Genomic DNA, 23226 nt, shown 5'->3' on the forward strand with positions numbered 1-23226 from the left:
CTCCATTGGCTCGTTGGTTGCTAGGGGCGTGTCCGGAGGGGCCGTTCCTTGGGCGATAACAAGCTCTGGAGCGGCGTCGTCCGGGCCCGGAGCCAGAGGACGCGTCTACGCCTGCGCAGCATAGCGCATTTCCGCCGCTTACGTCCTTTCCGCCGAGAAAAGGCGCCCGCACCGGAAGCGGAAATGGTTGGAGGCTCTCGGCCCCGCCCCGGCGTCCATCTTGGAGGCCCGGAGGCGGCGCCGCGCAGTACGGGGCGGAAGTGCTCGCCTGCCCCTTCCCGGACCGAGCGAAGCGCCGGCGTGGCCCCTGCGCGCGTCCTCCTTCCCGCGGCCCTCGGAGACCGCGCTCGGCCGCTGCAGAGCCGCGAGGTACCGGCGGGCGGCCGGGGGCCGGGCCGGGGCCGCGGGGTCGGCGGGGTGATGGGCCCCGCCCGTCCCGCTGCGCGTCCTGGGAGGGGCTGGTCGCCCGCCCCGGGTGGCGAGGGGCGTCCTCTCCGCTCCGTCCGGTGTCCGGGCTGTCGCGCCCTTTGGGAGGCGTCCGGCCGCGGCCGACTTGCTCACGATGACACGTTGGTGGCAGCGCCCACTCGGTGGCACGGCCCCCGGTTCCCCGGCCTCGGCCTCCGTGGACGCGGGCCCAGCCCCGGCGGTTTCCCGGAGCGAGCGCGGCCCGCTCGGTCTGCTGGTGCCCGGCGCAGCGGAGTGCGAGGGGAGCCGCGGGAGTGAGCGGGCCCGGTGGCGGGACTCGCTCCCGCCGAGTGCAGGGTGGCCCCAGTCGGGGCAGCGAGGCTGGGCCGGGGCGCCGCCCCCGAGCAGGGGGAGCCCGCGGGGTCTGCGAGGGCTTTCGGCGGAGGCAGCAGCGCCGCCGGCCCACGGGGGGGGAGGGAACCCCGAGGTGAGCGAAAGGTGGCGGGAGCCAGACCTCCCCGGAGAGGCGGCCTCTGGAAGCTGGGCCCGCCCGCCCGCCCGCGCACGGGTTCAGGCGCGGTGCTCGGCCTCTGTTGTTTTTTTTTTTGTTTGTATATTTTTGTGTGATTGGAGTAAAGCAGCTACTTCTAGCTGCTAATTCACCCACCGCGCTGGGTCACAGGCCGTCCCCGGCGCCAGGCCCGGCAGCGGCCCAGACAAGCCCCCCCACGAGGAGCTTGCACTTCAGGTGGAGGGAAGAGCGACGAGCCAGAAGGAAGTGAGCGAGGGATGGTTACACAGACCGAAAGCAGGTGCTGTGACCCGAGGGGCTGGGTGGAGTTCTCTCTGAGCAGAGGGCAGGCCGCCGAGGGCAGAGCAGCTGGTGCTGGTGGCCCGCGTCCAGGACCAGCCCGGCACGGATAACCCCTCCACCGGGCGGCGGCGAGGGGCTGGGCCGGCTGCGTGCTGAAGGGCGCGTGTTGGCACCGTCACCCGGTCCACCACTAGGAAGTGAAAGAACCCGACCCGAAGAGCGAAAAGCGGCCTGTTTGACTCCAAAGTTCACGTTCCTAATGTTATTATTGACAGTGCGTTTAATGGAGACGCAGAGCCGAGTTCTCCTGTGTGTGCTTGGTCAGAGCGTCGAACCTGGCCGCTGTGCTTTCCGAAGGTTGTCCCAGTCACCTCTACTTAGAGGACATGCTTTCAGGGACAGTCAGGTAGTTGCTTTCTGACATCACACATTTCCTTAATTCAAGTAAAAAAACCTGTAACGGTAAATACTTTGGTCATAAAGTAAAGTAAGGGAAAATCTGTAAGAAACCCAGGGGTGAAGAATACCACTGGTGTAGCTTCTGCTGGCCTGGTTTTGGGCTGAACCAGGTGGCCAGCCGTCCCGTTACAAGTTCTAATGTAGCTCCCTTTGAAACACAAAATTTTCCCCAGTGGGATTTCAAGCTGCACCTCCTGAAAAGATGGGGGGACCGGGAGCTATAATCCTGTTCTGTTCAGCTCTTTGTCTCTGGTTTACACGTCTCCATGGGAGCAAAGGGCATTTCTCGGTCTCCTCCTGAGTGCTTCTTAGAACTCTGCCCCGTGCACAGGACAGCTTCAGGAAAAGGTGTCACGGAGGCACAGTTACACTTGGTCACACAGACTTGATGATTTGCATAGGGGGACTGCTCCGGTTATTTTAATATCGAAGTTGTAATTGGAAAGCATTTGCATTTGAGACCTAGGACCACGCCACCAGCCTGCTGACCTCCATTTCAAAAAGAGATGTCCCAAGTGCTCAAGGGGCGGCTGTGATTGGGAAGTGTGGGCTCGGGCAGAGGGGCAGGCGCTCCCCGCAGTGAGCAGGAGAGCCCATCAGTCTCGGTGTTCTCTCCGAATGGGAAGGACTGCTGTCAGCGAGCGCCGCTTTCCAGTTGAGGACACAGCCCTCACACCCACAGCGCAGGGGCCCTGAAATAAACCTGGCACCAGGTTGGTGCGGAGGTGGGGGCAGAGGTGATCTTTGTCCTGGCGTCTTCGCCAGCTTAGGAACAGCAAGCACCTTGGTCCTCTGGGCCCTTCTCATTCCAAGGTTCAGGCAGAGGCCTGCTCAGTTGGAGGAGGTGGTTCTGACCTTGGGCAAGTGGCTTAAACTAAGATCGAATCCTCTCTGGTAAAATGGGGTGATGATGCCCACTCACTGGGTTACCTGGGATCTCACAGGTTAACTCCTCAGGGAATCACAACAGCATGTTGAAACAGTCATGAGCAGATAGGATTACCTCCACTCACCGATAAGGAACTGGGGCACAGACAGCTGACTGCCTGAGGGTTGGATGTGACATTTTCCTCTGGGTGGAGTGGAGGATGTGGCCCTGAGAGGACCAGGAGATGCCTGGCTGGTTGCTGGCACCGTGGAGGGCAGCCTGGCTAGAGAAGAGGGGTGCTTTGGGGCCCAGGAAGTGGCAGGAGGACGTGCTGGGCAAGTGAGTCTAGGGAGTGGGGGCAGGCGTGGGTGCAGCAGCCCATGCTGTGGGCCGGTCCCAGGGAGGTGGGCACGGAACCATGTCCCAGGACTCCAGCGGCAGCTCCTGGGGACCAGCAAGAGGGGTATGATCTAGATGGCAGCAGCAAAAGTGGGTCCAGGGGCTGCTTGGCCTGTCCTGTGCCTTCCTGGCCTCCACCAAAGCATGTCGCCTGCTGCTCCATTTTCCAGGGCACTGTGGTCGAGTCGCCCAGAAGGGAGTGGGGATGGGATGTTGAATGCTGGGGAAGTGATTAGGTCCTGGGCCACTTTGTGATTGAAAGTGTTTGGTGTTTTCCTCAGCTACAGAATGTCCGAAGGTGACAGTGTTGGAGATTCCGTCCATGGGAAGCCTTCTGTGGTGTACAGATTCTTCACACGACTCGGACAGGTTGGTGTTTTCGTAGGTGTGCTGTGCAGATGTTTGAACAGGAAGCTGTTCACCAGGACATTGCCGCAGGGCGTGAGGTGCCACATGCCCAGTGCCTCAATGTTGACACTTTCAGGACCGGCTTTCCCTTGGCCGGGAGCTCACAGTGTCTTCTAGGAGGGCCGGACGTAAATGGGTTAGGCCTGGGGGCCACTTACAGTCTTTGCCACACGTTTGTTTTCTGGGCGGTTTTTCAACCTTTAATAATGTGAAAACCATTCTTAGCTCCCCAGATACAGCGGTGGTCCCTACTCTGATCTCGCTGTCCCCTTTTGCCCAGTGTGCACCTGGTGGCTGGACCCAGCCTGTGGCGTGAGAGCCAGCAGTGACCGGCAGTTCTCACACGGTCCTCGAACACCGTGAGTTTCAGTCTTAGGGGAAGAAGTCAAACTCAGTGAAGTTGCGTAGAAGACTATCAACTTTTAAAATTAAGAAAACATTTGAAAAACTTGATAGTTATTGAAGCTGGGTGATGGGTAATACATTCTATACTTTGTTTTTTTTTTTTATTCTCACCCGAGGACATTTTTCCATTTTTTGTTCAGGTACAGTTGGGGGGAGAGAGAGGAACAGAGAGAGAGAGAGAGAAACATCGATGTGAAAGGGACACATCGAGTGGCTGCCACCCGCACAACTGACCAGGGCCGGGGACAAACTACAACCGAGGTACACGCCCCTAGCGGGAACCGAACCCGGGTCTCTCAGGACCGCAGGCAGGCCGACGCTCTAACCGCTGAGCCAAACCGGTCAGGGCGCATTCTATACTTTGTGACTGGTTGAAAACTTTCATAATTAAAACCAAAAAATTAGCCCTGGCCGGTTTTGCTCAGTGGTTAGAGCATCGGCCTGGGGACCAGAGAGTCCTGGGTTCAGTTCCCACTTAGGACACGTACCTCGGTTGCAGTTTGTCCCCGGCCCCAGTTGGGGTCCTGTGGGTGGCAACCACTCGATGTGTCTCTCTCACATCGATGTTTCTCTCTCCCTTCCTCTCTCCCTCCTGCTCTATCTGAAGATAAAATACAAAACTGTTCTTGGGTGACGATAAAAAAAAAAGAAGAAAGAAGAAAAACTTAAAAATTAAAATTAAACAATTTCAACAGTAAAGTTGGACCACACACATATAGTAATTACACATGTGTACACCAACACACATGCATGTGTGTGTATGAAATGCAAGTCCTTCAGCACTCTGCTGCCGCTGTGGCACATGCTGCATGTCACGGGGCTCGGACGGCTCCTTGGGCAGGTGGGTGGAGCCCTGCCTGCAGGTGGCGACTCCAGTGTGTGTTCTCTTGCCCAGGGCCAGTCTCCAGGCTGAAGGGTCTCCCCATACTGAGCCCTCTGATGGATGCTATAGGACCGTCTGCTGTAAGACATTGTTCTGGCCCTGGCTGGTTTTGCTCAGCGATTAGAGCATAGGCCCGTGGACCAGAGAGTCCTGGGTTCGGTTCCCACTGAGGGCACGTACCTCAGTTGCAGTTTGTCCTTGGCCCCGGTTGGGGTCATGTGGGTGGCAGCCACTCGATGTGTCTCTCTCACATCAATGTTTCTCTCTTCCTTCCTCTCTCCCGCTCTATCTGAAGATAAATGCAAAAATGTCCTCAGGTGAGGATTAAAAAAAAAAAGAAAGAAATTGTTCTGTATTGTTTTTGCTTAAGAATTGGACCTGCCTTGAATTGTTGCCAGTAAACTGGAGGTTGGCCGTCGCTGCATTGCTCAGCGGCACGGCCTGAAGCAGATTGGGGAGGTGCGCTTTGCGGGAGGCATGAGGGTCTGTGTGACACATGCACTCTTGTCATCGTAGGTCTATCAGTCCTGGCTGGACAAGTCGACACCGTACACAGCCGTGCGATGGGTGGTGACGCTGGGCCTGAGCTTTGTCTACATGGTTCGGGTTTACCTGCTGCAGGTAGGTGTGGCCGAGGCGAGAGCCGTCCACGTCGCTGGAAAGTGGTGCTGGTTTTCTTCTGTCTCTGGATTAGGTGGGTTCGTGGTGAAGGAGATGGTTTCTAATTTCAGTTAAGCGCCAAACAAGAAAAATGTCCATGACTGTCTTCTAAAGCAGGATTGTTCCCAGTTCACCCTGCACCTGTCGTGCTCTGTGTAGCTCTCAGGAAGGTCCGCATGGCAGTCTGAGGCCTTGGGGCACCCAGGCTGGAGACCGGGGCAACAGAACCGTCTGGTCCAGCCACCTCATTCCCTGGTGCCATGTGTGCTGTGGGCTTTGGAGGGTCGAGCTGTGTGAACCGCCCCTTCTGAGGCCAGGGAGGAGGTCACCAGTGGGGCTGGTGACCATGACCGAAGGGGCCTTTGAGGCCTCTTTCCAGCTCAATGACGTCCGCCCAGATGCAACCTCAAGTGGGCTTGCTCTCTGGTGACCACCCGGTCCCTCGAGTTGTCTTGAGAGGAGGTCAGCTAACGTTCCCAGGCTCAGGCCTTGTCTCGGATTTTTCTCTGGAGCTGGACGATGATTCTTCGCCTATGAAACACCTTCCGCAGCATCGCCCAAGCCGAGGAGGGCACGGCCCATGGATGGACACGTTCTTCACTGGCTACGCTGTGTCCAGAGCTGTGGCAGTGCTCCCTTAGGCTGAGTGCGGACACATGTCTTGGATGTTGTTTCTGCATATCTGTCCCTGCTCGCCAGCCCCAGGTGCTTCTGGTGGTTCTGTGAGGGCGTCGGGCAGCCTGCAGGACTCGGTCTGCAGGAGGCCTGCAGTTCATGTTTAATTTATTGTCTTTGGTTTTAGTTTTCTTTTAATTGGAACTTGGTCCATTCTTCTCATGGAAAGAATGAACCAGAAACCTTGATGTAGAGCATTCGGGCAGGGGTCGTGGACTGTCCCAGTGACACCTGATGGGCGCCCTGTGCGGGGCCTGCCCGCAGAGCTGTGCGCGTCCCTGACTCTCACAGCTGGTTTCCTTGCCTGACTTGGAAGGCGTCCAGGCCTGTGCAGTGAGTTCAGGTGCAGGTGAGTGCGCCTGCCCCGCCGTGCAGCTCCTCCTCCACGGCTCCGGAACGCTGGGTGCAGAACGTCGCCAACCTCATTCCTCATTTCCTGATTTTCTGGTTCTGGGTTTCTTCTGGGGGAGAAGGAGACGTCCTGCGGAGTGTGCAACAGGCGCGCAGCAGGGCTGTCCGCCAGCATGTGCTGGGCAGCTGTGCAGCTCGGGCACCCGGCCTGGCGCCTGGCTTTGAGGACCCTCCTCTCTGCCGCAGTCCTGGTGGGAGCTGGTGGCCGCAGGTGTTTGTGCGTCTCTCTGGGGCCCCCTGGCTTGTGCACTGTGAAGACCCACAAAGCAGTTGGAGAAAAACTCAAACGTCACCATGGACATCACCGCACTTTGTTGTCACTTGTCGTGACTGCCCTGCTGTGAGATTTGTCTGCTGCTCAGTCCAGTTCACGCGATCTGGAGGCTCTGCCTGTGAACACGGGACTTGGTCCAGCGTCCGGACGGCGAGGCGCCCTGACCTTGCTTCCTTCTCTTCCAGGGCTGGTACATCGTGACCTACGCCTTGGGGATCTACCACCTGAACCTTTTCATAGCTTTCCTCTCTCCAAAAGTGGACCCTTCTTTAATGGAAGATTCAGGTAGGGGCGTGCCGTTTGCTGCTGCTGGTTCGGGGAGAGTTGTGATTTTGCAAACTTCACAGGGTTGCTCCATTTTCTCTAGAAATATCTGAAATCCAAACTGTGAGACTGCTTTCTTGGTGTTTAAAATGTACCTAAAACTTAGGTAATTACGATGCATCTTGTTTGTAGAATGACTTATTAAACCCTCTGAACAACCATGTGAGGTGGGTGTTCCTTCTGTCATCCCCTATATGTAGCTGGGGAAACTGAGGGTTGTGTACCTTGTCACGGTCACGTGTGGGGTGGGTGGAGCAGGGGTGTGAGCCTGGACACCCTGCAGTGCCCTCCTCCTAACGGCCAGCCTGCCTTCGAGTCGTCTCCGTGCTCATCATCAGGGCTGCTGCCCACGTGGCTGACGTCTCCACGGGCAGCTCGCTGTAACTTACGGGGGCCACGGGGAGCCTGAGCGCTGACGTCGGTGTCGTGGAGGGGGCTCTGACTTCCCAGGGCACTGGCTCCCGCTGCTCCTGCCAGACCTCAGCCAGGTAGAGGCCCGAGTTCATGTCTGATGGGCCGGCCGGGGAGGGCGAGGGCGGGAGGCGCGAGAACAGGCGATCACTTGGTCCCGCACCCCTTTGGCCCTTGTTGGAGAACCCGGAAACAGCTCCCTGCCTGGAGGGTCCTCCCTGCTGGGAGTGACGCCTTTCGAGTGCTGGGCGTTTTCTCAGGACTGCCCCAGTGGTGACCAGAAAAAAGCCTGTGATTTTTCTTTATAGAATTATTTTTTAAAAATATTAAAGGAAGCATGGCCCTTCCATGTAGTATTGCCATTTGGGGGAATTAAGGAGTAACTGATACGCTGTGTCTGTAGCCTCCGTGTCTCTAGCAGGAGACAGCTGTCCCGTGGGGTGAGGTCAGGGAGCGCGCGGCTCTAAGCGCCCTGTGGACAGTGCTCTGGAGCACGGACTCCCCGGGCAGGGTTCCCTTGTGTGAAAGTTCCTTGTTTCTTCATCTGCAGCGTGGTCAGTGCGCTTTTGAGTATACCTCGTGCAGGTGAATTTTTAAGCAACCACATAAACATATACGAGTTATTCTTTAGGAAACCCTAATATGAATCTTCTAAAGTAATGAATTGATTTCTAAATCAGCTAAAGGTCCCCTTTGACCTTTGGTTAAATGATACAATGTGTATTTCCCGTATCAGATCGTGGGGCTCAGGAGGGCTAGGGGGAAGCATGGATGTCGTCGTGGAAACCCAGGGTGAGACACACTGTTTCTGACTCACGGTCTGCTTTTCAGATGACGGCCCCTCATTACCAACCAAACAGAACGAGGAGTTCCGGCCGTTCATTCGAAGGCTTCCAGAGTTTAAATTCTGGTGAGTTAATTTCTAAAGAGACTGTCCTTGGGTGTGGTTAATAAGACTGAGAACAGACCATTTTTATTCTAGTTAGCTAGCAAGTTAGACTTTCTAAAGAAATGAGAGTTTTGTCGTCTTTGTTTTGAACAGTTGTTCACTCAAAATGTGAGTGTTGTGCTCTCTGGCCTGGCGCTGGGTCGCAGGCCTCTCGGGGAGCCGACTGCCCGGTGGCTTCTCCCGGTTGCTGGATAACGCAGGGCTCATTGAACTAGCAGAGAGGTCGCTGCTGGGCGGACAGTCCCGGGCATGCTGCAGACTTGCCTCGGGAAGGGCGGGCTGCATGACAGTCTCTGCCCGTCTCTGAGCATGGCGCCCGTTCGGGTGGAGGGTGGAGGCTGGAGGCTGAGGCACGCCAGCTTCTACCACTCAGGGCGTCTGATGGCTGCAAGGCTGGGCCACCCAGGGAGGCAGCATGGGGGACAGCTGCTGGGGGGAGTGCTGTGCTCTGGGTGAGGTTGGCTGGTACCCAGATTCCCTAGAGGGGTGACATCTATGTGATGCTGTGATGAGGGAGTGTGACAGGTAGATAGAAGTGACCCCCACTGTCGGCATGGGGGCTCTATGACCTCTTTGTCCTGAATTTTTGGATCAAGAAGCTGAAGGGAACAAGTTGCCACATCTTTGCTCTGTGCTCTGGGGGGATGGGCAGGTGGTGCTGGGCAAGCCTGGGGCCTGAGCATGAAGTGCTGGGGAGGGAGCGGGAAGCAGGCGAGACGGGGGGCCTGGAACCCACTGAGGAAGCTGGCCTTTCCTCTGAGGAAGGGGCGAGCCAAGGAGGGGTTTTAGGGGGGCCATGAGCCTCGGTCATCCCCACGCTGAACGACGCCAGTACCCTGCACTGCTGTCCAGGTTCCGTGCGGTTCGAGAAGGACACTAAGCTGCGCTGTGTTCTGCGTGGCGCGTTACCCGTGCAGTTTACGCAGAGCCACACTGTCAGGAGATGCGCGCTCACCTCCCCCTTTCCTTCAAGGCATGCGGCCACCAAGGGCATCCTGGTGGCTATGGTCTGCACCTTTTTTGAGGCATTCAACGTCCCGGTGTTCTGGCCCATCCTGGTCATGTACTTCATCATGCTCTTCTGTATCACAATGAAGAGGCAGATTAAGGTAAACCAGAGGGCGCAGCGCCCGGGAAGGCAGTGGTCGCACAGTGCGGGAGGGATGGGAGGCCCTGTGGAACCGCCTCGTCTGCACTGGGCGGCAGGAAGCTCTGTGTGGGCCTGGGACGGGGACACGGTGCTCGCTGCCCTCTGCCGGCACAGTTCTGTGCCACAGCCCGGTGTCGGGACGGGCCTGGGGCAGACAGCTCTGGGGGCCGAGGAGGGAAGGCCCTGGGATGGACCCTCCCCCTGGGCACGGCATCCTGTGGGTAGTCAGGGTCAGGACCTGCCAGATGGTGCAGTGGGTTATACCCATGTTACCCTGCAGCAGGCCTGGGCAGACCCAAACTCACTGCTTGTCAGGGTGCCTCCCATCCTGCCCCCCCCCAGTGGGACGGGAAGCCTTGGACTGGAAGCTCACCGCTGGGGTCCTGGTTCTATCGCCCGACATGTATCTGTCTGTCTGTCCGTCCCCAGCACATGATAAAGTACCGGTACATCCCATTCACACACGGCAAGAGGACATACAAGGGGAAGGAGGACGCGGGCAAGACGTTTGCGAGCTAGACCAGCTGACTGGCCGCCCCTCGGAGCCCTCGCCACGCGGGTTTGAGCCATTGTAACAGCGCCTTCTTTCTTCACATAAAGTAGTTGATGGCAAGGGAGTTGGATTTTCTTTTTAAAAAGGAGCTTCAATTGTTTGTAACTGAAATATCAGGTTTTCGAAGAAACTGGCACTTAAACTGAATTGCATTGATTTATTTTTCAGTGATGCCAGGTGTTTAAAATGGACAGAATTAGTCAGTCACAGGCGGGGCAGTCGAGGGTGCTGGGGGCGCGGAAGGACCTTCCCGAGGATGACCTGGTCCTGTCGCCTGCAGCACGAGGCTGCCTGAGCCTGCGTTGGAGAAGCAGCGTCGGGAAGGTTCCGGTAGCCTGGGCCTCAGCCCACTTCCCAGCTCCACCCCTCGAGGTTGCGCATCGGCCTCTGACTGGAAACCTAGCCACCATGATCGCTTTTGGGGCCTGGAATTATAAATATATATTATATTTTAATTGTTTGAAATTATTTTGACATATTTCTTTCATACGTAAAGAGTTGTTTTGATTAATTTAACTGTCCATGCGGCAGCCCCTCACAGAAGCAGCGAGCTGGGAAGAGCACCCAGGTCTGTGGGTTGCAGCTTGGCTCCACTTCCTATGGGGAACAGCTCTGACCTGCATGTTGACTTTTTTGATGTGATAAAAACAAATACTCGTAAACCTTTTACTAAGTGACTTTTTAATTCAAACTTTATTAAAGACAGTGTCCCCTTTCTTGTGTAGTCTTTATGGAAAATGCGCCCCAGCAGGGAACCGCCACCAAGGATGGCAGGGCATGGCGGTGGGTTCGTGGGGCAGCCGCTGGACTAGTGGGAGCCTGTCTTTCCCCCAGGTCTGAGGCAGAGCGTGGCCATGGTCTCGTAGGCAGACACTGAAGGGCGAATCCACTTTTCTTCTGGCTCAGGGTTCATGCTCGTGGCTCTGAGCAGTCTCCCACCCGCCTCAGGGTTTTAGACATACGTATGTTTATGGTGTGGCTTTTCTTTAGCCAAGTTTTGCATATCTGAAGTTGGGCTCCTCTTGCTTTAAAAATATCCCCACTGAGGATGTTTTCATTAATTTTTGAGAGAGGGGAGAAACATTGATGTTGGACATCGATTGGTTGCCTCCTGTATACACCCTCACTGGGGATTGAACCTGACTTTGTGTGTGGTACGTGCCCCTAGCAGGAACCGAACCTGGGACTCTCTGGTCTGCAGGCTGACGCTCAACCACTGAGCCAAACTGGCCAGGGTGAACCCAACTTTTTTGATGCTGTAACCCACTGAGCCGCCCGGCCAGGGCTAGACCTCTTCCACATGCTGGTTGTAGCCCCACGTCTGGACGGCACTGAGTCACTGCAGGGTCGTGCCAGCACTTGGGGTCAAGCTCAAGGTGCTTGTACCTAGCACACGTTCCCTAGCAGATGCCCAGGCCTGACGTGATTGATGGGTGTCGTGTGCACTTGGTCGGATGGGAGTGAAGGGAAGGGTTTAGGGACCGGTGGTGACCTGCTCTGGCCTCTTTGTCAGGCTGCTGCTCAGTCTGGCCCATGGTCACGGTGGTCTGTCCTGGCAGCTGACCTTTGTCACCAAGAACAGAGCAGTCACTGCTGCTGGATAGCTGCTAAGTTATACTCGAGTGGCCTGCACAGGCCTCTGCCACCAGCCTGAGCTGCACACTCCTCACAGGGATGCCACCTCAGACAGGTCCTGGCAAGGGCATGCGGCACCAGCCTGGTGACACCTGGGCTTCACCTCAGCCTCACGGTGCTCAGAGCACTGACACTTCTGGGGGATTCGTTCCTCACTGATGCCTGTGCGGGTCCTGCCTCCATACAAGTTAGGATTTTAAAAACCTGAAGAGCAAAATATGGCAGGAAATAGGCTGACATAGAGCCTCTGACAGGTGGCTTGTGACTTAGGGTTAGGAAGACAGAACTCACTCAAGCTGGCCCTGCCCCACCAGGACCTGGGTGGCAGGGGACCCCTCAGTGTGCACGGCCCAGGACGCAGACTCGCCTGCGAGGAGGGATGTGCTGAGCCCGGGGTGCAGGGCGAGAGCCTCGGGTCCTCCTGTGCGTGGATGTGCCTGGTCCCTTAGCAGCTGGGTGTGGTGACAGGTGAGGTTTGCAGGTGGGGCTGACCACACCCCGAAAACAGTGACATTCTCTGCTCATTCAACCAAACCCTTCCTGCCCACCAGGGGTTGGCTCCTTTTCTCATCGTGGAAATGAAGACTGTCCAGCCTGTTTCTAATGTGTCCTCAGCTGTGTGATTTGGGAAGGGAAGGGCGTTCCTGCAGAACTGGCTGTTGTACTGCAGGGGCCAGAGAGGGGTGTCCACACGGCCTGCAGGCTCGGGACTTGAGCTGGGTGGGGCCCCCCAGACCGGCCCTGGAGGCCTCGGACGGCCGTTCAGCGTCTGTTCTGAGCTGCTGACACAGCACCTTATGCAACCGAGATAGAAAATCAGAGGGTTTTATGATTTCTGTGTAAGTCAAGTTAATCTTAAGAATCAATTAAGTTTTCTCCTAATAGGCGACTCCTGGGCTCCTGTCCTCTGGTCACCGGAAGTGCCGCAAGTAGACGAGCTTCTGGGGAGGGAACTTCTCCCTGCACAGGGGACACTCCGTCTGTGGGGGAAGGAGAGGTCACGGGCTGTGTCCCCTACAGACCACTGCAGGCCCTCCCCCCGGCATCTCCACGAGCCTCCGTCCAACATAAAGCGGGAATGCTGGCATTTCTTCGGAAGCCGCCAACCTGAAGGGTGGCCTGAAGCCTGGACGGTGGGGAAGGGGAGCGGGTGACTGACCCATCCTAGCACACAGCTGGCCTGTCCACGTGGGGATGGGGGGTGAGGCTCTTGGCCACCACTGACTGCTGTGTCGAGACACCCACAGGGCCTCACAGCTGGGGTAAGACTGGCTGCCTGACCCCTCAGGAGGCTCTGGGGTGAGCCCATCTCCTGTCCCCTTTCCTGAAGCAAGGCGGCCCCACCCTGGACTACCCAGGCTGAGACCTCATCGGCTTCCCTCGCCCTGGAAGTCAGACACTTGCCAGGCACCCACTGGGCCCACAGCAGGGACAACCCAGCGGCTGTGCAGAGGCAGACAAGGTGAGCGTCACGTCCCTTGTTACCTCCTTGCCTGGGTGGCCCGCCTACTCCCTGCAGCCCAGGAATCTGGGCTCAGGCTGAGCTCGCCAGTGGTGTGTGGGGAACTAGGAACCGGACCCTCACTGGAGTCAGTGTGGGGATGAGGGGCAGCTGTGCTGACCACCTGGCTCAGTACGCCCTTCACCGTGAGGGCTTGAAGGGCCAGCGGCTCCCCATGGGCAGTCATGGGGGTGCCTGTCTGGCTGGAAAGAGGGTGCAGCATATGCGGGCAGGCCCGGGCCTCTCGAGTGTGACATGGGGGCGACTTGTGTACCAGGGCCTCCCAGGGACGATGCCCACAATGCTGTGGCCACTCTAGCTTGCGCCGGACCGTGTCCACATGGCAGTTGTGGCGCCCTGATTCCCGACGGACTCCATCCCTAGCTTACATGGGGCTTTTAAAGACACCCACCCCTCCACCACCACTGAGGTTTCAGAGGCAGGTGCTGACTGTGGCAGCCACCTGGCTGTCCTGTACACCTGCCCGGGGAACCTGTGCCTGGAACCACAGCTGCTGACCTTGTTGTCACACCACTGGGTGATGCACTCCCAGCAGAACAGATGGCCGCAAGGTGTGGCTGTCGAATGCCTGCGCTCCTCCAGGCACAGGGTACACAGGGAGTTTCTGGACACCGCTCTCTCCTCCACGTGGCTCCTGTGGGGGTGGGGAGGGTTGAGCCTCCAACTCCTTGCTGAGCACAGGGGCGCCTGGCCTCCACAGGCCAGCGGCACGCCTGAGCTGAGCGCCCGTGCCCTGGTGCCAGCCCTGCGCACCTGCGGCGAGACAGTCTGCGGTGCAGCTTCCACTCCCGCTGGGCGCGCTGCCTCTGCCGGAGGCCGTAGAGCTGCAGGCCCACGGACAGCACCAGGTGCAGCAGGGAGATGACCCCCAGCAGCCTGTAGCTTGCACGAGCCCTCAGGTCCTCTGCTGGCGGGTGCTGGATGCGGAGCTGTCAAGGAGCCCAGGGGACAATCACAGGATCTGCTGGCACAGAGACTGAACAGCTTGGAGGCCAGCCTCCCCCAGCTCTCAAGTGTCCCGGCAATTGAGGCCCAACCCTGCCCTCTGGGTGCACGGAGGGGACAGATGATGACCATGGGGCCTCTCAGCTGGGCGAGGGCAGGAATGCCTTCCAAGTCCTGAGCACGGGTGGGTGGGCAGTTGGGTCACTGCTGAGCGATGGCTCGGGCCTTGCTCCCAGCAGGTGGAGCAGAGCCCGGAAGGTGTGCGCGGAGCTGGAGTGTGCAGGGGAGGGAGGGGAGGAACCAGGAAGAGCCCGAGAGCAGCAGTGGGGCAGGAAGAGAAGCGCCGTGGTGAACGCTGCCACCCAGCTGTCTGCTGCAGGAACAGAAGCTCCCTGCTCTTTGGTGACCACGCCACTGGGTGACACTGCGTGCCTCCTGCTAGCGAGGGGACGGAGGCAGCCAGGTCAGCAGACTGGCCAGGCTCTGGGTGCCTGTGCAGAGAAGAGCCCGTAGCAACCCCAGATGCCTCAGGAGGGAAAGGCCCTCTGGCTTGAGCCTTGTGTTTCCAGCCCCTTTGTTAGAGCAGCTCAGCAGCACACACTGAGGACGGACGAGCATGTCAAGGGCCGAGACTGCGCAGTGGCAGAGGCACAGGAGCCAGGACAGCACTGCCAAGGGGGCAAAGAGAGGGGTAGGGCAGGATGGGGCGGGGCTTTCTCAAAGGGAGCACGAGGCTGAGAGCAATGCAGGAGCCAGAGCCTGGAACCTCTGGCGGGCGGGCCTGGGGTGGCTTTTGGGCGACTGGGCAAGGGAACCCAGACCGGAGGGTGTGAACGGTCGTCCAGCAGAGCGGGCGGGTGCAGAGCAGGGAAGACTAGCAGGTTGCTGTAAGCAATGGGCTCGTGGTCACTGTGGGGTCACCGCCAGGAAGACATCCCTACACGCGACCCTCCATCAGGGCAATCTGGAAGCTGTGGCCACAGGCCTGTGCTCAGAGTAAAGTGCAGGGTGCGGGGCCTGGCACTGTGGGCGGCCTGCGCAGGCTGGCTGCGGGAGACAGACTTGCCCTACTCTCAGGGTTTGTGGAAACTGAACTTACTTGGGCTTTTTTAGCAAAATGTGAACCAACAAAACCCAGCCACAGGTTCCGGCCCCAGCCCTGTGACTGCTAATCCAGAGGCCCCGAAGAGCCGACTCCGCCTGCACAAACCAGGACCCGGCCCGGGCTGCACCTGCACTTACGTAGGTGACTCCCGTGAGCCTCTTGGCCAGATGGTAGAAGGTGCCGTGCATGTAGAACCAGGCGAGGTGGAGCCGCTGGAGGCAGCCCAGGCCCTGCCTGAACACCAGCACGGCCCTCAGCAGCGTCTTCCTCTGCTGCTCTGCCAGGCCAGCCACCCACCGGCGCACGCAGCGCCTGGCTCTGGACCGGCCTCGCACGCAGGGTGCCAGGCTGCCCTGCGACGCCCAGGGGCCGCTGCCGTCGGCCTGCAGCTCGTGCTCCAGGTGGAGCAGGGCCTTGTCCACCAGGTAGGGCAGGAGGGTGTGCAGTGCGACCAGCACGCCACGGCGCAGCCTTGAGGGCACTTGTCTTTGGGACAGGTCCACCTGGATGAGCCCGACATACTCCTCCCCGAGGGTCTGGTAGCCTGGGGGTGGGGGGACACCCACGTGAGAGGCTGAGGCAGACCCCGCGCTCTACCGAGCCCCTGCCTTTCTTATAAAGGACAACTCTGCCACGGCCTTCACCGCCATGCCCTGTGATAGCCTCCGTCCTGGGCCCCCCGGATACAAGGTTCAGCCATGGAGACATGGTCTCAGTGCAAGCTCCAGGACAAAGATCCCCAGGGACACAAAAAAGGAGGCAAGGAGGCCACACACATGACAGGTGAACAAGTGTAGGTTCCAGAGGCCCCGCCGGGGGCTCAGGGTCGGGCCTCCCCTCCAGGAAAGGGTCTCGGGGTCTTCTCCTTCCCTGGGGCTGCCTCCGGGCCAGCTCTAGGGTCGCTGGGAAGCACCTCCAGGAGCTTCTCATTTTGCTGTTAGCCCCCCTTCCCGTCCTCTGGGCTGGGTGTATGTTGTGGTCCCCTGGGTCCCAAGGTCGCAAGGGGGGGTGCGCAAGGGGGGTGCTACCTGCAAGTGTGGTGAGGCCAAAGTAGGCGACATCTGACAGCAGCTCGAGCTCCTTCCTCCACTCCAGCCACTTCTTCGCCCCTGAGAGCAGAAACGGCATTACTTCTGGGAGGCGGGGAGGGCGGTAAGGTTAGGCCCTGCTGCCCCCAACGCCCAGCCCGCCACCTGTGCTCTAAGCTGAGCCTGTCCTGAACTACCCCTCTCCCCTGGCCCGCTCTGCTGCATCTACACCTGCCCACCAGGAGCCCGTGGCCCCTCCAGGACTCACCCGGGCAAGTGTTCTAGTGCCCAGAAGGGCCACCAGGGCAGACAGTGTGGCCGTGACAGGGCACAAGCAAGACCGCTGTCCGGCATCCCGTCCCCGCTCCCCACCCGCCGGCTGTGACCTCAGGCAAGCCCCCGGGTCTCGGGAACCCCGCTTCCCAATCTGAGCCTGGCTACGGCACGTCCTGCTCTGTGGCTCTGAGGGTTACGAGCTGGTGTTTGTACAGCACCGACAGGAGCGCCGGGCCGCAGTCTGACCGCGTCCCAGCGCCGCCCCAACAGCGGCCGGCGCGCCCCCGGCTCCCGCTGAGGCCGGGTCTCGGTGGGCGCGCAGGGCCTGGCAGGTCTGGGGCGCGTCTGTCCGCCTCGCCCAGGCCCGCCCACGGGCCAGCTCTCCCCCCGCGCCGGGCACGGCCGGCGGCACCCTCGGGCCCTGGCCTCACCCGCCAGGCTGTGCAGGGCGCCGCCCGCCGCGCTCCGCAGCCCCCCGCGGTAGTGGTCGTCCTTCTGAGCCGCGCGCACCACCTCCGGGGGGCCGGCGGCCGCGGGAGCCATGGCCGTGCAGACCGGCGGGGAGTGCGGCGCACACCTTGTGCGTCATGGTCCGCGGGCTCGGATTGGGCGGCGCGAGGGGCGGGGCCGTACGAGGGCGGGGCGGGGCTAAGGCGGGGCCCGCGGGCTCGGATTGGGCGGTGAGGGGCGGGGCCGTACGAGGTCGGGGTCCCAGCGGGTTCGGACTGGGAGGTGCGAGGGCGGGGCCGTACGAGGGCGGGGCGGGGCGAAGGTGGGTCCCAGAGGGCTCGGACTGGGCGGTGCGAGGGCGGGGCCTGGGCGGTGCGAGGGCGGGCACGCGGGCTCGGACTGGGCTGTGCGTGGGCGGGACCGTATGAGGTCGGGGCGGGGCGAAGGTGGGGCCCAGCGGGCTCGGACTGGGCTGTGCGAGGGCGGGGCCTGGGCGGTGCGAGGGCGGGCACGCGGGCTCGGACTGGGCGGTGCGAGGGCGGGGCCTGGGCGGTGCGAGGGCGGGCACGCGGGCTCGGACTGGGCGGTGCGAGGGCGGGGCCTGGGCGGTGCGAGGGCGGGGCCTGGGCGGTGCGAGGGCGGGCACGCGGGCTCGGACTGGGCTGTGCGTGGGCGGGACCGTACGAGGTCGGGGCGGGGCGAAGGTGGGGCCCAGAGGGCTCGGACTGGGCGGTGCGAAGGGCGGGGCCTGGGCGGTGCGAGGGGCGGGGCCGGGGAGGGCCGGGGCTAGCGTGAGCCCCGCCCCCTGCGCCGGGCCGGACTGGCAAGGGCGCGGACCTGTGGGAGCCAAGTGGGCGCCGGGCGGCGGGGGAGCAGGTGGCTGGGGCCAAGGGGCGGCCGGACCCGAGGGCGCTGGACGCGGTGGGGTTTCCGGGTCTGAGAGCTGATCTGGCAGCTTCACTGCGAGAGAGCGGGCGGGACAAGCCCTGGGGACTGCGAGGGGGCAGCCAAACCATCAGGTGCTGACCCTCCGTGGGGCGGGGTCTCCGGGGAGCCCAGGGGCTTGCGGTGGGTGCGGCGTCCCGCCCCAGGCCAGGCTCTTCCTCTCTGCACTGCCCTCCTGGCTGCTCCTGTCACCCACCTCGTGTTCGGATCCTCCGGGACCTCACCGGGACCCCCCTGCGGGCTGGAACCGCCCCACGCTGGGGCCCCACAAAGGCGCTCTGGGGACCCTGGGCCTGGTGGGGATCAGAATCTGTGAACCACGGTCATGAGAACAAGACAGGCGGCTCACTCACCCCCCAGGCTGCCCCGCGCTGGGCCCTCCTGGTGGACCCCTGAGCCCTCCCAGCCGCTTCGCTCATAGAGCGGGGACCCAGGCAGGCCTGGGCAAGTCGCCAGGGCCACACACTAGAGGGCAGAGCTGGGGGAGCCACAGCCCGACTTGAACTGCTGGTTGGGAGGGGCCTGGCCTAGGGAAGGAAAGAGGGAGAAGGGATGGCTGTGGGGACAGCTTGAGGCCCGGAGCATCAAGTCTGCACCTGTGCCCCAGTGGCAAAGGGAGGGCCAGGGGCTCCCCAGACAGACTTGAGTGGCCTCACGCAGCCTGGCAGCAGAAGCTCCCTGCTCTGTTGGCACTGAGTGGAGCCACGCGGCTACTTGAGAGAAAGTGGGTGGAACTGAGCCCAGGGGAACTGGGGAACGACAAGGCCCCACTGACCCGGGCCAGGTGGGCATAGGGCAGGACCGGTGACATTTCCTGGCCTCACCTCTGCTCTGCTCCAACCTCAGGAGGCTCAGCCCTGGGAAGGGCCCCAGCCCGGCCCAGACCAGGTGACATGGAACCCGGCATTGGCCAGGCTGTGGAGACGGGCTCAGAGCTGGGGGGCCCTACCAGCCAGGCTGGCCCTACTTAGAGGGTAGGGGCATGACCCTGTGGTCTCGCAGTCTCATCTGTCCCTGTGCCTCTTGAGAGCCACTCCCCTGCCTGTGTGTCCTCTTTCCTGGACACAGAGGCTGCCTGCTGCTTTGGCTGGCAGCCGGAGGCAGATCCTTGGAGGGGGTGCAGGGGCAAGGCTTGGGCCACGTGGAGACACTGAGGCCTCACAACTCTCATCCTAGCCCCAAGAAACCCAAGCTCCTTCCTGGCCCCAGAGGCACCCGGGCCTGTGTGGTGTCCATTGGCGCCAAGTCGGACTTGGAATGGGTTGTTTCCCTTCCTCAGCGTCCCGTCTCTCTGTAGCAAGGCCAGAATCAATGTACCGAGTGCCTTGTTCTCTGGAGGTGGGCTTTGGGGACCCTCCCCGCCCCCGGGTTCAGATCTCAGTTTCCTCACTGGTGCCCCAGCTGCTTGTTTGGGGTGCTGCTGACGCTCCAGGTGCAGACTCCAGAGCAGCCAGCAGGTGTCGCCATCGGCTCATCTGCTCTACCAAGTTAGCGTTGAATTGTTGCGGGTCAGGGTCAGGGAGTTACACCTGGACTTGTGAACTCGGTGGGGGGGCGGGGGGGGAACCAAAGACAGAGTGGAGTGACTGCTCCCTGGGCCTCAGTGTAAAGGTGGGGACACCGCTGAGGCGTGTGACTGACGGTGGGTTTCAGAGACAAGGCAGCTTGGGAGATGCATAGGAGAAGTCCTTGGCTGTCAGTCAGTAAATCAGCTCTTGTGTCCCCTGGTGAGCATGGCCTGGAGCTCCTGGGCTGCAGTTTTCAGATCCCAGGATTCTGGGCTGGGCTGGGGGGCAGGGACGAGGGCTCTTGCCAGAGGGGGTGTGTGCCCCTTGTCACCACTAGCCTGTGCAAGGGCTAAAATATCAACACTTTCCCTCCTCCTTTCTAAGTTCTAGTCGGGCCAGTATTCAAATGAGCGGAGACAGTAACGGGAGAAAGTCACAGTTTTAATGCGCGTGCATGGGGAAGTCACATAAGCACGGACGTCCCGAGGACAGCGAGGCAACACTGGACACAGGACATTTCCGGACAAAGGAGAAGGGGGGCGGGCTCCTAGAAGTCAGAACGGAGCATGGGTGACTTACAGGTAGTTGACGTGGAACATGCATGGCAGGAAGTTTCTCGCCAGGCAACTCAGAGATGGGGGACATGGGGCATCTCGCGGACAACAAAGGCCAGGGTAGAAGGTGCTTACGGCAGCACTTTTCTACCTTTCTCGTCGCAGGGCACACGCAGACCAATTACTAACGTCCTGTGGCACACCCGGAAAGGTATTTTTTTGCTGATCTGACATAAAATAGTTATAATTTTTATTGATTTTCAACAACAAAAAAATTACCTACCCTTTTTGCTCCAAAAGTAACTTTTTATTTTATATTTTAATTATTTTTTAAAATAGTTTTTTATTGATTTTTTTTGAGAGAGAGGAAGGGAGCGAGAGAAAGAGATAGAAACATCGATGTGAGAGAGAAACATCCATTGGCTGCCTCCTGCACGCCACCTACCGGGGATGGAGCCGGTAACCCGGGCATGTGCCCTGACTGGGAATCAAACCAGGACCTCTCAGTCCATGGGACGACGCTCCATCCACTGAGCCACACCAGCCACACCAAAAGTGACTCAAAAAAAATAAAAGGTGCACCCTAGCCGATTTGGCTCAGCGATTAGAACGTCAGCCCACGGACCAATGAATTGTGGGTTGATTCTGGTCAAGGGCACGTACCTTGGTTGCAGTTTGGTCCCCGGCCCTAGTCGGGGTTGTGTGGGAGGCAACCACTCGGTGTGTCTCTTTCACATTGACGTTTCTCTCTCTCTCTCTCTCTCTCTCTCTCCCCCCTCCCTCCCACTCTATCCGAAGATAAATGGGAAAGAAAATATCCTCGGCGAGGATTAAAAAAATAAATAAATAAATAAATAGGAATCAGGTGATTATATTATATCTAAGGATTTCTGGTACCAAGAATTGACCAATCAGAGGAAACCTCATTATGCGACGTGACCAATAAGATGGAACTCTGTGACATGACCCGTATAATTATGGTTCAAGACAGGCATTCACCCAGGACAGTTATTGTGTTGGCCGTTGTCGTTTGTACTGGACAGTCTCGGACAAGAAGCCAGTGCCCTGACTGAACAGGTGGATGTGTGCGGCTCCCCGGCTGCAAATCAGCGCCGTACGGTGATGGGCCAAGGCTCCCTCCAGAGGAGATTTCTCTGTCTGAAGCTCTTGGGCAGGAAAGCGGGGTGGCTCCAAGGTTCTTCTAAGTCTTTTTCTTTCTTAATAAACAGTTTAAAGTCAATATCCCAAAGAGCAGCTTCAGGGTGGCCAAACTTTGGTCCCCTTCACCTGAATGCAGGGCCTGTGCCCATGGGACTTGTGACCTCTGGCTCCTCTGACAGGAGGGCGGGAGGGGAGGCTCCGCGGGCTGCAGGCCGAGGTGGCTGGAGGGTCCCGCCGGCCCCCCCCCACGGCCCTCCCTTGCAGCAGCAGCCTGGGCAGGAGAACGAGGGAAGGCTCAGGCAGGACCTCGGGTACAGTGCTCACTGCTCACGCAGATGAACCCGGAGAACAGGTTTCCGGGTACAGTGCTCACTGCTCACGCAGATGAACCCGGAGAACAGGTTTCCGGGTACAGTGCTCACTGCTCACGCAGATGAACCCGGAGAACAGGTTTCCGGGTACAGTGCTCACTGCTCACGCAGATGAACCCGGAGAACAGGTTTCCGGGTACAGTGCTCACTGCTCACGCAGATGAACCCGGAGAACAGGTTTCCGGGTACAGTGCTCACTGCTCACGCAGATGAACCCGGAGAACAGGTTTCCGGGTACAGTGCTCACTGCTCACGCAGATGAACCCGGAGAACACGTTTCCGGGTACAGTGCTCACTGCTCACGCAGATGAACCCGGAGAACAGGTTTCCGGGTACAGTGCTCACTGCTCACGCAGATGAACCCGGAGAACAGGTTTCCGGGTACAGTGCTCACTGCTCACGCAGATGAACCCGGAGAACAGGTTCCTCCACCTGGCAGTGGCTGGGAGGCCCTCACCCCACCTCAGGCTGGTCGCAGACCCGGGCATTGGAGGTCCTGGGGCGGCGAGCCCGGGCACAGGCGGGCAGTGCCCCAGCTGGGCTGCACGGTGGACTCCTGCCCCCTAGATGCAGAGCCCCCTGAGCTGGGCAGTGGGGAGGCCTCGTGGCAGCTCCCAAAGCAGTGCCCGGCCAGGCCTGGTCGGTGGAGCAAGGACGAGGGGCCAGTGCAGAGCTGGCCTGGGTCTGGGAGGGATGTTGGGTGGTTCCGGGCACGGGCAGGGGCTGGGGGCTCTGCTGTGGCCGGCGGTATGTCCTGTGCTCGCCAGGACTGGAAGGCAGGTTCCCTGAAGGTGCTTCTACCCGGGTAGAGCCGGCCGAGGGTCAGGACTGAATCGGGGGACCCGGGTGGGGAGGCCCATCCACGTGGTAGAGCGAAGTCCACCAAACATATTTAAGTTGCCACCTCGTGTGGAGGCAGAGTGTGGAGCTGCGGGTGGGGGCCGGGCACTGCCACGGGGGGGGGGGGCAGGGGCTGCAGGTAGCGGCAGAGGCCTTGGATCTGCCAGCGGGCTCCGGGGCTCCGTGTGTGGGGTGGAGCCCAGCCACTGTGGCCCGGCCCCCGTGGGGCATTCCTGGCACAGGTGTGGGAAAGGCCACGGGGTCTCAGAACACGAAAACGGAGGGTCTGCCTGCCGGCCAGGGCTTTCCTGGACCCCGGGCTGAGGGGCTCTGCACCTGCCATACCCCGTAAGGGAGGGGGGCACTCTTCACCCTACTTTACACATGAGGAAACTGAGGCTCAGAGACAGAGCTTCTCGGCTTTGCAGAGGCCGGCTTCAGATTGAGTTCTAACCCAGGGATCCCCATTTCCCACGGTCTCCAGGCCTGGGGCACAGAGGGCTCAGGAGCCGCCCCTCACAGGGCCAGGCCCCACTCTGGCCCCACTAGGGCATCTAATGACAGTGCCACCCCCCGCCCCTGCCCCCAGTCCTCTCGGAACGCATTCCGATGCGTGTTCAGTATCCGTCTTCTGTTCGGGGAGTTTACAGACGCAGTATTTTCTTGCACCCAGTTTTGATCAACATTAGCAGCACACACACATGTTATTCTCCAGATCCTTTTTGCTCTGTCTGATCCGTTGTGGGGACCCCAGAGCTTTGTCTCCCCAGTTGCTGCTGGGGCGGAGTTCTTGGGGTATCACTGAAATCAGCGTTTCTGCAGGCCCCCGCGGGAG

At 59.9% G+C, this 23226-nt stretch overlaps 2 protein-coding genes across 3 annotated transcripts; one reads left to right on the top strand and one right to left on the bottom strand.

The window, feature by feature from the left end:
* Positions 1-284: 284 nt before the first annotated feature.
* On the top strand, positions 285-10457 carry RER1 (retention in endoplasmic reticulum sorting receptor 1). The gene is made up of 7 exons (XM_036281455.1): positions 285-369; positions 3230-3317; positions 5161-5265; positions 6850-6949; positions 8231-8309; positions 9322-9457; positions 9928-10457. Exons 2-7 carry the CDS (start codon positions 3237-3239, stop codon positions 10015-10017), a joined length of 591 nt encoding a protein of 196 aa, XP_036137348.1. The 5' UTR covers positions 285-369; positions 3230-3236; the 3' UTR covers positions 10018-10457.
* Positions 10224-17105, bottom strand: PEX10 (peroxisomal biogenesis factor 10). 2 transcript variants are annotated; one of them, XM_036281453.1, is made up of 6 exons: positions 16994-17105; positions 16287-16367; positions 15396-15802; positions 13962-14137; positions 13707-13842; positions 10224-10476 (listed from the first exon to the last, which is right to left on the bottom strand). In XM_036281453.1, the coding sequence occupies exons 1-6, from the start codon at positions 17103-17105 to the stop codon at positions 10252-10254; spliced, it is 1137 nt and encodes a 378-aa protein (XP_036137346.1). In that variant the 3' UTR covers positions 10224-10251. The 2 variants fall into 2 exon arrangements, with proteins under 2 accessions (XP_036137346.1, XP_036137347.1); XM_036281454.1 differs by lacking the exon at positions 10224-10476 and adding an exon at positions 11251-12666.
* Positions 17106-23226: the final 6121 nt, after the last annotated feature.

Source organism: Molossus molossus, unplaced genomic scaffold (assembly GCF_014108415.1).
Source record: "Molossus molossus isolate mMolMol1 unplaced genomic scaffold, mMolMol1.p scaffold_m16_p_35, whole genome shotgun sequence".
NCBI lineage: Eukaryota > Metazoa > Chordata > Mammalia > Chiroptera > Molossidae > Molossus > Molossus molossus.

What these genes read in the sequence shown, in the direction of transcription:
- RER1 (XM_036281455.1), top strand. Translation starts at nt 3,237, where the DNA reads ATGTCCGAAGGTGACAGTGTTGGAGATTCCGTCCATGGGAAGCCTTCT. An exon ending in TCTTCACACGACTCGGACAG is followed by an intron (nt 3,318 to 5,160) that starts GTTGGTGTTTTC and finishes TTGTCATCGTAG; the next exon opens with GTCTATCAGTCCTGGCTGGA. An exon ending in TTCGGGTTTACCTGCTGCAG is followed by an intron (nt 5,266 to 6,849) that starts GTAGGTGTGGCC and finishes CTTCTCTTCCAG; the next exon opens with GGCTGGTACATCGTGACCTA.
- PEX10 (XM_036281453.1), bottom strand. Translation starts at nt 17,105, where the DNA reads ATGGCTCCCGCGGCCGCCGGCCCCCCGGAGGTGGTGCGCGCGGCTCAG. An exon ending in CGCCCTGCACAGCCTGGCGG is followed by an intron (nt 16,368 to 16,993) that starts GTGAGGCCAGGG and finishes TTCTGCTCTCAG; the next exon opens with GGGCGAAGAAGTGGCTGGAG. An exon ending in GGCTCACGGGAGTCACCTAC is followed by an intron (nt 14,138 to 15,395) that starts GTAAGTGCAGGT and finishes GCTCCTTGACAG; the next exon opens with CTCCGCATCCAGCACCCGCC.